The following is a 16,206-nucleotide window of genomic DNA, read 5'->3' as shown; positions in this document are numbered from 1 at the left end:
GTTCGGTAATACAACTTGTTGGTCATACACAAGGCAAGCTTACTCGGCGGCGGCGGCGGCCTTCTTGCGGCCCCTTGATACCATTAGTCACAAGTACGACGATTATCCCACAGCTAAACATACCTCTTCTGTGGAGCTCTCTTAGGCTCGGGAGCTTCCTTTGCGTGATCCGAAAGCACTTCAGCCTCAGAATCGAGACCGATTTCAGGCTCGGGATCAAGGTTCTCGACTGCAGCCTTCTTGCCTCGAGCCTTCTTGGGCTTGGGAGCTTCCTTGTCGCTAGCGTCGGTGTGCTGAGCAGCCTTCTTGGCACGGCCGCTGGCTCGAGCCTTCTTTGCAGGAGGGGCGGCCTCTTCGTCGCCGTCTTCTTCCTCGACTTCCTTCTTGGCAGGTCGGCCGCGCTTCTTAGGGGCAGGGGCGGGAGCTGGAACATCTTCTTCGTCCTGATCCTCGGCTTTGACCTTCTTGGCCTTGGTGGCGCGCTTCTTGGGAGCTGGTGCCGGGGCCTCCTCCTCCTCTTCATCTTCGACTTCGTCCTTGACCTCGTTCTTCTTGGCCTTGGTTGCGCGCTTCTTCTTGGGTGGGGAAGCAGCGTCCTCGTCGTCATTATCTTCGGCGCCCTTCTTTGCCTTCTTTGCCCTAGGCTTCTTTACGCCTGGACGGTTTAGCTCAGGATCCTGATACGGTTAGTAAGTGAATCGCTGGCGAATCATCTGGGGTGACATGTGAGGATACGTACGCGTGTGCAGTCCTCGTCCGGAATGTGGCCGTTCTTGAGCGCGAAATCGACCTTTTCTTGAAATTCGGCGGGCAACTCGTCGTAGCCATCGACCATGTCAGTATCACCTCCGCATGTCTCTATCAGATTTTCAATCTGCTTAGGAGTAACGCATCCCCTGGGATGATCAGTATGCAAGTGACAGGAACACGGCAAACATCAAAACGTACCAATGACGGTATTGCCAGCTGACGTGATCTTTGATAGTTACTTGTGTCGCATAGCGGAACTGGCCCTTCATTATCTTGCTGCCAGAATCTTTGCATTCTTTAACTTGACAACCGGCGCGGTTGTTAGGAGATTCCTCTGAAGCACAATCAGCCCAGTTCTGGTGAACGGAAACCGTGGTTTTGTCATGCGGCCTAGAGGTCATTGGCCGCGCCAGTATCCAACTTCGTTCAGGTACTTACCGACGCGATAGACACCCATGATCGCGGTTGTCAGGTATCGGGAGGTAGGTGGGGTTTGGGTTGCTATGTGTTTTGCGGACACGCGCAGAAGTAATTGCTTATATGTGCAGACGTGTTAGGCTGCAGTGGGTCTGCAGTGGGTGAAAGTGTCCTGTCTTGTTTCAATTGCTGGACGTCGAGAAATGTTTGCGCCAGTCGACGCGTGAGGTCACCACAGGAGGCGCTAGTGGCAGGGCAGCCTTGAGCACGGGCGCTGATCCCTGTCAGCCAGTTTAGCGCGTCTCGGATCTGGAGAGTGCAGTTCGTCATGATCCTAGTCAGAAAAAGTCAAGACATGCCGCTGGCACGAGCATTCACCCTCACCCCTCATCCGCCACCCCTCAATGAGCGCTGCGCATACATGTTTTCGCAGCGCCCTCTCACAGGCTTTCCGTCCGAACTCTCGTGGAATCGCTGCTCCCTGTTCTGTCGCCGCCTTCCTCGTTCCCGCCCTCAGTAGACCCTCGAAACGCACCTTCACCTCTGGAAAACGCCGCCCCGCAGATGCACAGTCACGTCTTCAGCCACCGACGGAAGATAGAGGGGATGTGATCACCCGAGTAGTTCCTCTCAAGCCTAAAGAACGCATTCGATCACGCATACAGTATCCACTTCGAGAGGCTCGTGGCGATATCAAAGCATGGCTCGATGCCATTGAGCCATTCCTTCCGCGTCACCTGCGGCAAGCGACGTCCGACGAGCCAGAAAGGCCCACAACCTCGCTCGACTTCGCGTTGTTCATCAACAAAGCCCAGGATGCTTCAATAGACATCCTTAGCTACCTGGGGGTAGAGGCGGGGAAATGGCAGACGGTACTATGGATAGTCAAGAAGCTCACAGAAGACGGGAATTCTCCACTCGATCTGAGCGCTCATCTTGAGCAGTATTCATATGCTATATTGCAGGGAGAAGAACACCGGTCTTTGAAAGAGCTGACTGAAGGTCCCTTGCGTCTTCAACGGACATACCCAAACCGCAAGTTGCAACTTACACTGGACGTCGTAACATCCGACCCCGAATCGATTCGCTATTCGCATGTCATGGTCAAGCGAGCCCTGGGACAGCTGTGGAGGAGCCTGGCAAATATGATATTGGCGGCTGCGGAGCAGAGCAACGGCGAGCAACACACCATTATGCCGCACGTCTTGGAGATGATTGCCTATCTGCATCATTTGGGCCTGATGCCTGACTCAGTCTACACATACCGAAATCCACAGGATAAGCATGCTTTCCAGCAGCCTCCGACACTCCACATGCTATCGTCCAAGATCTTGACAGCTCTGTCTGATGCGACCTGGAATGCTCACGAAGCTTCCGTCAAGACTGCCAAGGATCGCGCCAACGCTCACTACTTCCTCGGCCACGAGATACCTGGATCGCGTTACAAGGTTCGGGTTACGGAAGTGGCTCCGGAGCTGTGGCTAGAGCTTGTTCTGTGGTCATGTTTGCACGGTGGCTGGACACTTGACGGTGCTGCCATCTTGGAGCAACTGGCAAACAGAGAGGGAGAACACGCCTGGGCACTCATCAGTTGGCGGGAGATCCTAGAAGCAGAGCAGAGTAAGGCCCCAGCTCCGACAACAGCTTGGAGCTTGCTTCCAATGAACGGGGAAGCTGCTGCAAGCGCAGAAGACCGCGCACGAACCCGCAGAACTATAAGCAGCGAGATCGTTACAGGCTTCGTTGACGGGCTTGTCAATCAAATGCGACTAGGGGTAGGAGCTCGCGGTGCTACTCCAGAAAGTCTGATTGCCTCTATCAAGACTCTAAAAGGCTTCTTAGACAAGAACAACTTAAGTCTCGGTTCTTCAGCTTGGGACTCCGTCATGGCCCGATTAATTGAATCTGGCGGCTTCGCCCCCGAGAAGCGACCAGAGCTACTTTTGAGGGTTTTCGAGCTGGCTCCAGGATTTGGTGGTGAGGTCGGCTCTGCAAATGCGTCTGCCTCCGCTAGTACCGAAGTACCTTACTTTTTTGAGCCCACCACCATACCACTCAGCTTCCTGCATCGGGCGATGCGTGCTTTCATCAGCAATGGAGACATCCAGGGAGCAATAACTACACTGTCTATGCTTCAACAACACACTGATGACAACAAACAAAAGTCTGTGGAAGAGTTCTTTCAAGTCCTTCGCAGCAGTCCGCAATTACGACCTGATGAACCTTTTACAAGCCATTTGCCACCAGTCGAATTTCCGGCTTTTGACATCAAGCTCCCCCTTCCTCTCCTTGCGCGGCTGCTAGATCTAGTCACCGAGTCAAAGCTGTATGATCTGGGCCGTTGGCTACTTTTCTCTGACGATTTGGATGGTCCTCTGATCGGTAGTGAATTACACATTCATCGTAACATATCCGCTTCTGTCGTTCGCTTCGGCACAATGGCCGGAGAGAACAAACTCGTCTTAGACGTCGTCAAGAAGGCCGGTACATGGAATGAGAAATACCAGCAGTACCGCATGCCAGCCGAGATTCTCACAGCCTTGCTGTGTTCACAGATCAAACTCCGTCAATGGGACTCTGTCCGAGGCATGCAAAAGTATGTGGAAGAGACCTCTACATTTAGACCGCGACCCATCATCATTTCGAGCTTTGCTGCAGAACTCCTTCGAACTTCGCCTGGCCCCGAAGAAGTCAAAGTACGCGCCCAGGAAACCTTCACTGGATTGCTCTTCGCATGGGAGAACATGATACTTGGCAATATACGCGATGAGCTCTACTGCACCTTATCCATCATGTCGACCGTAGACAGCGAGTGGAAAGCTTACTGCTCTCGCTTCCTCGCCTTTTCCTCCCGTCAGGCAGTCAGTCTCTCCACTGACGATTTCAATCGCATACTAAGCGGCGTACTCGGTGGTTACGGCAGCGCTAAGGGCAAAGCGATGGTAGAAACTTGGTGTCACACGTCAAGAAGATATCTAGAGTCATATCGAGCGCCGGGCGGATTACTCACTATGCCGCAATATCGCGTCACAAGGAGCATTGAGTATGAGGATCGACCGGAAGATATTGAAGTTAGGCAGGAGTCTGGCGCCACGCTCACCTTGCAAGGACGCATCGCTCCCAACCGACAGACGATCTGGGCCGTCATTCGGAAGGTGCAAGATGAAGTGGAGAATGAGACGAGAAGTGGCGAGGAGATGGTTGAGGCCACGCGTAAAGAGAAGCGCGATACGCTGAGGTGGGCTGCAGGGATGCTTCATCAATTGGGTTACGAGTATGAGGATTACATTGCTGCTCTAGGCGATCTTGCAGTGCTTGCCAAGGTTGAGGGTCTTGCCGCGCCTAGAGATGTCGACGTCGGGAATGAGGAGGGTGCCGAGCGGCTCAACGTCTGAAGCCGGCTTCTCTAGCTTGCATGCTGAGATAATGAGGATAGCTTGGGCTGGAACCGACGCACTAGAAGCCCGTTTTTCGGCCACTTGCATATAGTCTACCAGAATCTTGTACATACCGAGTGTCTAGAAAAAGGCTATCGTGGCATCACGAGACTTTGGTAGATACATTTGCAAAGGAAAGGCAAGTCACAGCAGTCTGAGCTAGAGACGCTTATCCTTGTTTGTACATATACTTGCGTAATCACGTAATGTTGCCTCCAAGATGTATGGGGCCCCTGACCCATTAAACCACTGTGGATGGGGGGCTAGTTGTTGTAAAGACATGATGCGCGTGATCCAGAAGGCGGTGGGCAGGGCGGTGGGTGTCTCCTTGGTAGGTACTGTAGGTATCACTGTAGGAATACCGGGGAGCCCTTTGCAACACAATTTTCTGCCACTTTCTACCCCGACTAAGTAGGTAGGTAGAAAAACCGCGTGATCCAGATTTTCAAACCCTGAGTGTGTTCGTCGCGTCTAGGCTCCACTGGTACTCCACACACACCAGGCCAGAAAAGCAAGAGATGTTAACGGCTCCTCGGCCAGACCGTCCTCTGTCATCTTCTGCCTGATCGTCAAGTTGCCAGCGTTGCAACAGACAAAAAGGAAAAAAAAAGGATATGTGGCCTTCTGGTAGCGAGCCATCCTACAGAAAGTTTAGGTGGTGTGTAGCTGCAATGTAGCTGTATTGCCTCCAGGGGTATACGTGAGTATTTCGGCCAATGAGAAACCTACCATTCATGTATGTACGCATCCGACGGCCAATGGGGAGGATATGCACATATGGCATGTCGAAGATCTCGCATCAGCTCAAGAAACAGACTCGTCCAACCGGCGTACTGTGTGGGCCGGCCCACCTATGCACTCCAAGCAAGGTAAAGCTCAGCCTCACGAAAAAAAAGTTGACCCGAAGTTTGCAGAGTAAACAGAGCAGTTGAGCTTAGACCGGTTCACAAGTCGTTGCAATGCGCGTGAAAACCTGGAGTAATGTCCTGTATTGCTATTATTTTTAAATAAATGATTTACAAGCGAGCCTCAGTGCGGACGCTGCTGCATCGTGACAAGCAGCAGCGGCCCGCAAGTCGCTGTAACTTTACTGTTTGAGGCGCCGGCTACGTTTGCACCTCTTCACCGCTTCTTCGCCTGCGGGCGCCAGCGTCAATACAGGCCCAGTGCGTATCGATATGAGATGCGTCTGGAGGGGTACAATGCCGGGCGACGTCAAGCGTACTTTTGGCAGATCGTGGATCGCATCTCGAAGACATGGTCTAGCAGGCACAAGTTTTCGTCTTTGATGGTTTTGCTGGGCCAGATATTAAACATGACGATGTAAGGGGAGCCAGGCCAGCGGTAATCTACTCTGCGTGCCCTGCTGTTCGTCGCAGCATGTGCAAACCCGGGGGCTTGCGTCTTAGCAGAACCAATAGGCTGAAGCCGTTACCGTGTACTTAGCCCCGTGTTGCCTCATCGCTGCACGCACTGCGCACGTCCAGGTTAGTTTCAGTGGGGCAGTTCGGCGAGAAACCAAAATTTCCTGATGAGGGGCACGCGACAGGCGCTGGACGAGTGCAATGAATGGGGAATTGAAGAAGAAATTACAAAACCTACTGCGCTAGGTGTATACAAGGCCATGTCCTTGGCTGACTTGCACGTCGCGTCGTGGCACTTAATTGGGCGTTGAACATGGAGTCATCGCTGCAGAGAGAACTAACGCGCTTGGACCATGCGATATGTCGCTAGGGCGGAACTAAAAATTAAACATATCCTCTGCCCTCGCCCGCATTTTCTCTCCACACCAGCCCAAAGACGTCAAAGTCACACGAAAACATACCAGAAACACACAACAACCACATCTTTACACCATTAATCGTCGAGACAATGCCGCAGGCAATCGCTGAGCTCTAAACTCCTGGTGCAGCCCTGCCTACGGGCTGCATCAGCCCGACAGCTCACGGAATTTCAACCTCTACGACGATACCAATACTACGACTGCGTGCAGTATCCTCTGCGCAAACTCGTCTCAACCAATTGGTAGTCGTCCCGCCTGCGCTGCAGAACAACACCATTGTCATTTCTACCAGCTCAACGCTTGAAGATCGACGAGACACAAAGGGCCCAGCATAGTTCGCCAGCCCTTCCCCTCAGTACACCAAACATCAGTCGACCAAACGCCGTGAACCCATATCCGACCTAGCACTCACCTCCCACCATCCCGAGTTACCCCCGATTTCACCTGCCACACCTCTGCTACCGAGACGACCTTCAAAGACACCTACCATGGCTCACCTTACCCACGCTCGATCACCCACTCTTGGTGGACACTACCAAGACCGTAAACTCCCACCTGAGACTGCCACCAACACCCACCGCAGTGATCAGCGCTCTGCCTCTCCCGACACAGTCGGAGGCAGCGCACCCCACACCAACGGACGCAGCGGTGACCAATCCGCTACTGAAGGCGCTGCGGACGAAGACGACGAAGAGGACAGTAGTACTGCCAAAGACAACGAACAAGACGACGACGAGACCGATGCAGACGTGCCGGCCTTATCCTACAGCTATGCTAGGGGAGGCAAGGGCAAGGGCAAGCGTCCTGCTATCCGCGTCGAGCATGCGGATGACGACGAGTCTCACGCTGAAGAAGATGAAAACATCTCTGAGCTCATGCCCAACAAGCATCCAGTTAATCAACTACTAATGAGCAACAAGAAGCGCACCTTTAGCAATCTTTCAAGCACCTCAGTGCTCTTCGGCGACGACTCTACAGATCAAGAGTCGTTCCCCAGACGCAAGATGGCTCGCAAACTGAGCAATGCTTCCAGCATACCGCTGCTAACATACAAAGAAGACGAAGAACCCCAAGTAAGCTATGAAAACGCTATTGAGAGCGACGATGAAGACTATAGCGGCGTTATGAACATCCCTGACGATGACGAATCCGACATTGAGAAGATGGAGCAAGAAGAAGAGAGCTATATCCTTCAGGAAGAGCAATCAGCTACCAACCTTCTCAATGAGTATCGTGATGCTCGACGACTCAGTCTTGAGAGTTGTTTTAGCGATAACATCTTCGATGTTACCGCCCCACTAGACGATGAGTACATGGCAGGACTTGCCGACTTTGGCTTCACTCCTTTCTTTGAGCCGGATGCTCTGCCTGCTTCTCCTGTTCCCATGGCCAAGAGAAAGTTCTCAGATGGCTCAGCCAAGCGCGTCCGCTTTGACGACGACGTACAAGTATCAGATAGTTCCAGTTCGGAATCTTCAGAACTCGACAGCAGTGTCTTCCCTGATCTCTTCTTGGATCAAGATAAGATCCCTCCCAGCTTGCATCAACTTCTTGATATGGACTACGATGATGACAACGGAGACATGGCTTCTCCGCAGTCAGATGCGTCGTTCTGGGACTTTGAGCAGAACGAGTCGCGCATCACTCAAGTTGATGATTCAGATGAAGACGAAGAGTCGTCTGGCGAATCCAGCGGCTACGAGTGTACGGTAGTACCCTATTTTTGCTATTACTCGATGACTAACATTTTTCATCAGCTGACATGGGTGATACCACTGACGAAGAAGACTTTGGAACCGATATACTTCCACGCACGCCCAAGCAGTCTGTTCTACAACGACCGGTCTCAGCACCAGGCTCACGTGCCGGCACACCCAAGCCATTTCAACGTAGCTCTCGTCCAATAGGCCGTCAAATCCCGCCAACTCGCGGCATCTTCATTCACGACGAGACTGATCAGGCCATCGCGGTCACTAACAGGGCTACCAAGGCCGTCGCATTCTACCGGCCTCGCACAATGATGATTCCATGGATTCCTTTGACTGATTATCAAAGTAGTACAAGCGGTACTGTCAACAACAGTCCTCGCAACTCTATTGCTCAGCTCAACGGCTCCGACAGCGAGAGCAATGAGGTCTTCAACAATGGTCTCAGCACCGACATCATGCTTAGTGGCATCTTTGGATCAGCTGGGGGCAATGACTTTACGTTTGGAAACGAGAGCATTGGTCCCCCAGAGGCTTTCTACCCATTCGTAAGCATATCTTCCAATGGTAACATGGGCCTCGTTGACGAAGATGAGACGGGTTCTTCGAGCGACGAATACGACGATGATCTCAATATCGCCGACTTCATGGACTTTGGCGAGTCAGGTGGAGATACTGATCTAGACGACGACGACGAGTTCGACGAGACCGACAGGCCAGTTACACCTGCGACTTCCAATGTGGGACATCACGGCTCCACCCCAGCAGCGCCTGCTACTGCCACGCCTCATCGCAAAAGAACCACGTCTGATGTCATGCTCGAGCATTTTGACCGTGGCGTCGTCACTGCTTTCCGCAGCAACCAAAACCGGTATCGCGATGTTGCGTCTCTGCCATCGGATCCTGCGGCGCGCGCCTCGGTTTCTCGTCCTGTCCGGTCTGGCAAGTCTGCCGAGGCTCTCATTACTCCTGTCCGAAGGCGCGTTCGGTCAAACAGAGTCGCCAAGTCACCTCTGAAGAAGGACATGACTATGACCCGCAGCTCACCTCTGTCGGGTGTCACCAAAGCCAACTCGCGGTTGCAGAAGTCTGTCTTGGATTCGCCTAAGAAGGGACCGCCTAAGATGGGAACCTTTTCCTGAGCGAACGACGTTACGATATCTACGGCCTTTTGTCTTCTAGCCGTTCCAGCGGCTATGTTGTTATTACGAACTTTTACATGCATTTGCATACCCTCAAAAAGTTCTTTTTTTTTGGATCTTTCCTAGATGGTCTGATAAAAAGTTGAGCGAGGCGTCTGGCTTAGAACTTTCCTTGCGGCAACGCGGCGGCATCGTTCGGGCTAGTGCAGCCTCAGTCGCGTCTTCACGAGTTTCCTTTGTTTGGGCCGGAGTTTCTTTGGTTTAGTACAATATGTTTTGTGTTTTAGTTTTCGCTGTTCGCCTCGCCTCGTCGCTTCCTTTCAGAAGGAGTACAAGGTCTTTAGGGATGATACCATGTGTTTTACGAGCTGGGTTCTGTTGCTTCCCTCTGGCGTTTAGGTCTTAACAGTTTGGCAGACTGTTGACCTGATGGCGTTGAGGTCGACGGATGGCTCACAGACATGTCGCGTCTTGTTTTGGTTTCTCTTTTGTCAGTCAATTTGAGGGGTGTGTGTGCGTGTCGTGTAGGATTATTGGTATCGAGTATGGAATGGTAGTTTTTTTTTTTGCGAAGAATGAAATGTGTTAAACAACTTGATCTTGCGATGTATGCATGGCATAAGGAAATCTTCAATATGGCGCTAGATGTCTGATAGTTATCCCACCACATCACCGGTTCATCCCTTTGTTCCTGCATGATGGCGCAATCACCGTTCTGCGGGAGTCAGGATGCTGGCACTGGGTTGCTGGGATGCTGGGATGCTTAGCGTGGTGTGTATATATCGTCTGTGCTCACACTACGTCACACGCCCAGCCCAAAGCTCGCTCGCTCCCTGCATGTGAAGATCGCCCGCGCGAGAACATGCCAACACCACCGAAACATGTAGCCGGCAGTTACCCCCACATTACCGCCATGGAGGAACTCAAGGATGATTTCCGCGAAGATAGGCCGATTCTGAAGATTGCTACGGTAAGGACAAGATCGCCCTGTTGCGTGCATCGCTCGACACCACCATGTCATTCGATCGCTCGTCACCAACCCAGCGCCCCAAACAACGCGTACTCACAATACCCAGGACACACTCCTCCTTCCCCTCCGAATCGCGACATCGCCAGCTCTGCTACGAACGTACCTCCGCACCATCCTCCTCTTCATCACCTCCACCATCCTCTTCACCTTCGCCGTCGTCGCATACTCGTCTTTCTACTACAACTACATACCCGTGCGCGGCATCTCCGTACCCGTATACCTCCAATTCGACCACGGCCCCACCATTCTGCCTCCCACAACCACCTACCCAGATGGCAGCAGCAGCCTCCCAACCGGCAAGCCCGCAAAATGGCCATACGGCCTCGCCAACATACCCGGCCTGGTAGACCGCCAAAAGTACGATGTCGTTGTCGAAATGGTCGTCCCGAGGAGCAAGACCAACTTGCAAGCCGGGAACTGGATGGTGGGACTCGAGTTCCGGGGCCCCACGACGATAGGACAGGGTGTGAAGCATCTCCTTGGCTGGGACGAGGAGTGGAGCGTTGAAGATCATAGTCAAGGTGGTGTGCCGGGTGCCACGGCCGAGAAGATTGTTACTGAAGGGACGACGAGCGAGACGCCTACTGTTCTTGCTAGAAGTCGCAGACCGGTGCTTTTGACGTATCGGAGTCGCGTGCTAGAGATGGTATATAGGGGGTTGAGGCTGCCGCTCTATCTGGTGGGGTGGCATACGGAATCTGAGTTTGTGGAGATTAGCATGATGGAAGGCGTCATGTTTGAATCTGGGTATCGGAATGTGCCGAGTAGTTTGAGGCTGGAAGTTCGAAGTAAGCTTCCAATTGAGGTTTACAGGGCACAGGTCAGGATTAGTGCGAAGTTGGAAGGCTTCCGTTGGCTGATGTACCGGTACTGGGTCACCAGTGCGATCATCGGCATTCTCACGTTCTGGGGTATGGAGATGGGCGTTTTGCTGTTTACCTGGGGGGCTTTTACGCTGCTGTTCAGTGGTGCTTCGACACCGGCCGAAGGGAATCAGCAACAGAAGAAGATCAAAACCGAACAAGGAAGCGGCGAACCTTTTCCCAAACTCGAACAAGGCGACTACTCCGAACCAGACACACCCTACAGCGACACGTCTCGTACATTCCCCACACTACCTTCTCAGCAACCTCTCTCGTATAGCTCGCCGCTGTCGCCTAAATCACCCAAAGAAGAAGAACGCGGATCTCCTAGGCTGGAAGATATACCGACAAGAGAGGAGATGATGGAGGCTGATGATGAAGAAGATGACGATTTCATTCTTGAAGAGCCGATTCCTAGGGGTGTGGAGAGGGAGGGGGTTTTTACGGATTCGGGGATTGGAACGAGTCTTGAGAGTAGTATTGATAGGGGGTTGGCTAGACGGAGGAGTGGGAAGGCAAAGGATAAGGGGGGTGATGGTGGGAGTTAGTTGTCTATAGGGACAAGGGGGAGGGAGGTTAGAAGAGTGGAAGTGTGCGAGATTTGTTATGGGAGTGGTGAAGAGGATTACGATGATTGTGGAAATCTTATTGGTGGGTGGCCGGGCCTATGTTCCAGTATAAGCATGATCATCGGATCAATGGGTACATGGTAAAGCTATGCCGATTTTTTGATCTGTACGGTCTCCATACTAGGGTTTCCCTATCTATTGCTACCACTTGCTCGTTGTATACTTGTTCTAATCGGTTTCGGGCATGCCTTCTGATTCAGTCTCAGGCATAGCGCAGAGAGGCAGCTACATGAGAATTTGTAGTTAGTAGAATGGACTGTATACATCATGGCAGGAAGAATACTAACGTCTTCGTTCCCACGGCAGAGAACGTTACAAGCCTGCAGGCTTCGTCGACAGGTACGGCTGCAGTCTACTGCCGCACAATCGAGTTTGCGGTAGACTCCAGTATCAGGAACGAGGCGTGGGATGCGATACGGCAAGTCTCTGTTGGAAGGGACCTTGCGGTCAGCTAAGAAGAAGAACTAGATCAGTAGAATTCTTGAAGGGGATAAGATGGGGGAGTACGTACGAAAGCGATTGCACCACGCATAACAGACAATTTCTTTAGCTGATGTAGCTGTGGCGAGAAGAATAAGGAGGATGCTGGTGTATAGCGACTTCATCTTAGGTTCTTCAGTCGTGTCTGTGGATTGTGGGAGTTGGTCGGGATCAAGTGATGGAAACAAACGTGCAATTTCAAGAGCTTTTTACATCCCTCTGTTGGGATACGTTTAGGAAGGACTTAGTCCAGGGATCTGTATGATGATGTATGAAATTCCATAGCTTGTGTATGACTGTGAGATGACACGTACTAGAGACCCTGGCTTTCATCTGAGAGATTTTGTGGAGTTTTTAACACTTCAGAATTACAGCGACGAGAAGCAATAATTACGGTACCTGTTGGAAGAGGTGAGGGAGATTCGTTATCTGTGGTTCAGGGAGATACCTAGAAAGCTGCTGCAACTATGTTCACGGCACCTGAAGTTGATCTAATGTTGAGGTAAATGTATGCACAAAGAACATCCTGATTTGCAAACATCTACACAATAGTCCACGTGAATACGAAATCTCCAGCTCATATGTGAGCTCTTTCTAATGCTCCATGTAGATACACATTTTCTCGGACCTAATCTTTGTGTTCGCCTATTCCTATTTCACGCTTGTTATGTACTTGCTTCAGGCCTGTGGATAGTGTTGGAGTATAGAAGTGATGCATTGATCCTACGGATTATATGGCTATATAGGCAGTACGCCAGTGGGTATGACAGGTACCAATAACAATATGAGATAGCTCTTTCTTCAGATCGCACACCCGTCGATGGTAGACGTATTTTGGGTTGCATCCTCCACTTCGCAAGTAGGAAACTACAGTTAACACATTAGCAAATCGCATCCCAACGCTGGAAAGGAGGAGAAAAGTTTCGTACCATTAGTTGCCCATTACAATTAAAAAAGCATTTCTCATCATCCCACGTATCCTTGCCGTACCTGTACACTGTAGAGCAGTCAACTCCAACCGGTGCGCAAGTATGCTTGCTGTGGGAGCGGAAGGTCGCGCACTGGCGAAGCCGAGTGGATTGTCGATTTGTTGGCGGGGCATAAAGGCGTATCATCGTCAGAATTGCACCTAAAGTGTGGGTATACAAAGTCAGTTCATGTCTCATATTCAGTTCGTACAGGGACATCTCTTACTTGTTGGCACAGAGTGCACTCCGCGGTCCATCACTATTTGTAGGATAGTTCTAGGGCCATCTTAGATAGGACGTAGACGTAGGGGACGTTTTTTGTCCTTGCAAAGGAGGGACAAGTGGAGGAGGATGGCGAGCGTGAAGGACGTTGCCGATGGTGAGCGCAGCATTCTTTCCGGCGTAGAGGAACTGTGCCATGTTAGATCTTGTCCCATTTCCAGCAGTCCAGAATGCGCCAACTAACCTGTCTGGTGTACATGCCCTCATCGGTGATGAAGGTCTCGGTGTTGTGCTTGAACTTGTAGGGGTTGCGGAAGGTGATAGCGAGCGTGTAGGATAGGTGGGAGCTTCGGCGCCAGTGAAATACCACTACCCTTATTGTTTTTTTACTTATTCGATGAAGCGGAGCTGGGTTTTACCGCCTAACTTGTAGTATTAAGGTCCTTTGTGGGCTGATCCGGGTTGGAGACATTGTTAGGTGGGGAATTTGGCTCGGGCGGCACATCTGTTAAACCATAACGCAGGTGTCCTAAGGGGGACTTATAAAGAACAGAAATCTTTAGTAGAGCAAAAGGGCAATAGTTCCCTTAATTTTGGCTTTCAGTTTGAATACAGAACATAAAAATGTGGCCTATAGATCCTTTAGAGTTCCTCGAAATGTGAGACTAGAGGTACGAGAAAAGTTACCACAGGGTGATGTGTCCGCCGCGAGGATGATCAAGCTGAGAAAGGCGCGACGTGGCCAACACCGCTGGCGCAGGGTAGCTTGGTGACAAGGATGGAGTAATAGATGTGCTTTATGGTCGGGTTCCTGATGTGATGTTCTCTGGCTAAAGATGTGACGTTCTCTAGTAAGAAGCTGCTTGGGTTTCGCGGGCTCGAGGGTAGTTATGCTAGTGTGCTTGGAAATACTGTTGACAGTCTTAAGCGCCGGCTGAAGATATGATGTTCTCTAGCTTCTGGTGTGATCTTCTCCGGCTTCTGATGTTGTCCGGCTTCTCCTCCTGGAGACTGACGATGTATAGCTTAGAAATAGGGATGGTGTGGCATCTGCTAGGATGCTGCCGTAATGGCTGTAAGCGGCCCGTCTTGAAACACGGACCAAGGAGTCTAACAGCTATGCGAGTGTCTAGGTGTCAAGCCCGAGCGCGTAATGAAAGTGAATGGAGGTAGGAACCCGCAAGGGTGCACCATCGACCGATCCTGATGTCTTCGGAAGGATTTGAGTAAGAGCATGGCTGTTGGGACCTGGAAAATGGTGAACTATGCTTGAATAGAGTTAAGCCAGAGGAAATTCTCGTCGAAATTGGAAGAAGAGTGTTTTAAAACCTTGAGATGTAGACAGACGTAGTGTGAGATGTAGACAGGAGACGGATCTGGATCGGTGGTCCCATTACAGAGAGATGTCGATGGCAGGCAGCCGAGGTGTATAGGACGTCTATGTCCTTAGACAGGTAGTAAAGCTCGTGGTAGAGGTGCTTGTCGATCTTTCCTCGCCAAGGAGAGGCGAGAAGAGGAGGATAGCCAGAGTGGAGTTTTTCAGGTGGTGGTGCATGGCCGTTCTTAGTTCGTGGGGTGACTTGTCTGCTTAACTGCGATAACGAGCGAGACCTTACTCTGCTAAATAGCTAGGCTAACTTTGGTTGGTCGCCGGCTTCTTAGAGAGAGTATCAACTTAAGTTGATAGAAGTTTGAGGCAATAACAGGTCTGTGATGCCCTTAGATGTTCTGGGCCGCACGCGCGCTACACTGACAGAGCCAACGAGTTCTTTTCCTTGTTCGAAAGAATTGGGTAATCTTGTTAAATTCTGTCGTGCTGAGGAGAGGATAGCCAGAGTGGAGGAGGATGGCGAGCGTGAAGGAGGTGGGTGTAATGGATAGCTTAGGATGAGGACGGCGGAGAAAGAAACCATCGCTGGAGCTTGGTAAGCGCGCAGTTCAGACGACCCGTATGGGTGGGTGCGTGTTGTTCTTGCTGAGATGGGTGGTCGTGTAGTTGGTGGGTATGGTGTGGACGATATCGTGACGACCTGGGGGAAGGGGTGAGACACCGATGGCACAGCGGGGCAGCTATGTTGGTTTTGGCGTCAGCTATCTTGCGCTTTCGAAGGAGATAACTCCTCCTGGTATCGAGGTATACTTACGTCTTCATCCCCATCACAGAGGACACGACAAGACTCTAGACTCCGTCGGCAGGTACGCCCACAGTCTACCTGGGCACACTCGATGCTGCTGTAAGAGTCGCCGAATTCTTCAAAGCCGGGTATGTTTGCTATGAGCCGCGATTTACCGACGCCTGGAGAGTTGTGTTAGCGACATTATCATGATTTCAAAGGAGGGGAGATGTATATGGGAATGGAGGAGATGATGCATACTACGGGTGCAGAGAACAGGTACTGTACACTCAGTCGCCGAAGCTGTAGTGGTGAAGAGGGTGACGAGAATGGCGGTGGTACAGGTGAAAGACATACCATTGCAGTGAAAAGGTGCTTTCATGCAATCACCTGCGATGACCGTGGCTGCGAGGAAGGTAAGGAGGATGATGGTGGCAAGGAACTTCATCGTGATGTTTTGTGAGAGGTTTGTTAGGATCGGTTGTGGAAGAGAGGAATGGTTGTAGATGACGAGGGAGCCAAAGACAGTCGTGAATGACCAGAGGACTAAAGATGGTTGTAGATGACCAGAGGACCACGGATGGTTGCGGAAAGGTGTAGTAGCACCATTGCCACGAGAAGCGGGTCTTGAGGTAACCGCGCGAGGTTAAAGACTGTCCTGTTGG

General features: G+C 51.5%; 6 protein-coding genes across 6 annotated transcripts; 4 read left to right on the top strand and 2 right to left on the bottom strand.

Annotated features, from left to right (window-relative positions):
• Window positions 1–39: 39 nt before the first annotated feature.
• On the bottom strand, window positions 40–1,207 carry CC77DRAFT_1034300 (zf-PARP-domain-containing protein; the record flags this gene model as incomplete). Its single annotated transcript, XM_018526861.1, has 5 exons — window positions 40–73; window positions 124–677; window positions 740–896; window positions 949–1,084; window positions 1,189–1,207. The coding sequence occupies 5 exons, from the start codon at window positions 1,205–1,207 to the stop codon at window positions 40–42; spliced, it is 900 nt and encodes a 299-aa protein (XP_018381669.1).
• A 307-nt stretch (window positions 1,208–1,514) lies between these two features.
• CC77DRAFT_971458 (hypothetical protein) lies at window positions 1,515–4,795 on the top strand. Its single transcript, XM_018535837.1, has one exon. It carries the CDS (start codon window positions 1,572–1,574, stop codon window positions 4,560–4,562), a length of 2,991 nt encoding a protein of 996 aa, XP_018381668.1. The 5' UTR covers window positions 1,515–1,571; the 3' UTR covers window positions 4,563–4,795.
• A 2,080-nt stretch (window positions 4,796–6,875) lies between these two features.
• On the top strand, window positions 6,876–9,460 carry CC77DRAFT_1078372 (hypothetical protein; the record flags this gene model as incomplete). The annotated part of the gene is made up of 2 exons (XM_018529282.1): window positions 6,876–8,091; window positions 8,145–9,460. The coding sequence occupies 2 exons, from the start codon at window positions 6,876–6,878 to the stop codon at window positions 9,233–9,235; spliced, it is 2,307 nt and encodes a 768-aa protein (XP_018381667.1). The 3' UTR covers window positions 9,236–9,460.
• A 688-nt stretch (window positions 9,461–10,148) lies between these two features.
• On the top strand, window positions 10,149–11,667 carry CC77DRAFT_903196 (hypothetical protein; the record flags this gene model as incomplete). The annotated part of the gene is made up of 2 exons (XM_018533600.1): window positions 10,149–10,205; window positions 10,312–11,667. Coding segments are annotated over 2 exons (1,413 nt in total), but the record flags the coding sequence as incomplete, so codon positions are not given.
• A 2,419-nt stretch (window positions 11,668–14,086) lies between these two features.
• On the top strand, window positions 14,087–14,703 carry CC77DRAFT_1078366 (hypothetical protein). The gene has a single exon (XM_018529281.1). It carries the CDS (start codon window positions 14,370–14,372, stop codon window positions 14,598–14,600), a length of 231 nt encoding a protein of 76 aa, XP_018381665.1. The 5' UTR covers window positions 14,087–14,369; the 3' UTR covers window positions 14,601–14,703.
• A 394-nt stretch (window positions 14,704–15,097) lies between these two features.
• On the bottom strand, window positions 15,098–15,989 carry CC77DRAFT_1012418 (hypothetical protein; the record flags this gene model as incomplete). The annotated part of the gene is made up of 4 exons (XM_018523766.1): window positions 15,098–15,497; window positions 15,572–15,606; window positions 15,641–15,723; window positions 15,803–15,989. The coding sequence occupies 4 exons, from the start codon at window positions 15,987–15,989 to the stop codon at window positions 15,098–15,100; spliced, it is 705 nt and encodes a 234-aa protein (XP_018381664.1).
• Window positions 15,990–16,206: the final 217 nt, after the last annotated feature.

This window comes from Alternaria alternata (assembly GCF_001642055.1).
Source record: "Alternaria alternata strain SRC1lrK2f unplaced genomic scaffold CC77scaffold_22, whole genome shotgun sequence".
NCBI lineage: Eukaryota > Fungi > Ascomycota > Dothideomycetes > Pleosporales > Pleosporaceae > Alternaria > Alternaria alternata.
Note: the sequence above shows the minus strand (reverse complement) of the source record. Positions and strands in the feature narration are given on the sequence as shown.

Coding starts and splice junctions, on each gene's coding strand:
- CC77DRAFT_1078366 (XM_018529281.1), top strand. CDS start 14,370: ATGATGTTCTCTAGCTTCTGGTGTGATCTTCTCCGGCTTCTGATGTTG.
- CC77DRAFT_971458 (XM_018535837.1), top strand. CDS start 1,572: ATGAGCGCTGCGCATACATGTTTTCGCAGCGCCCTCTCACAGGCTTTC.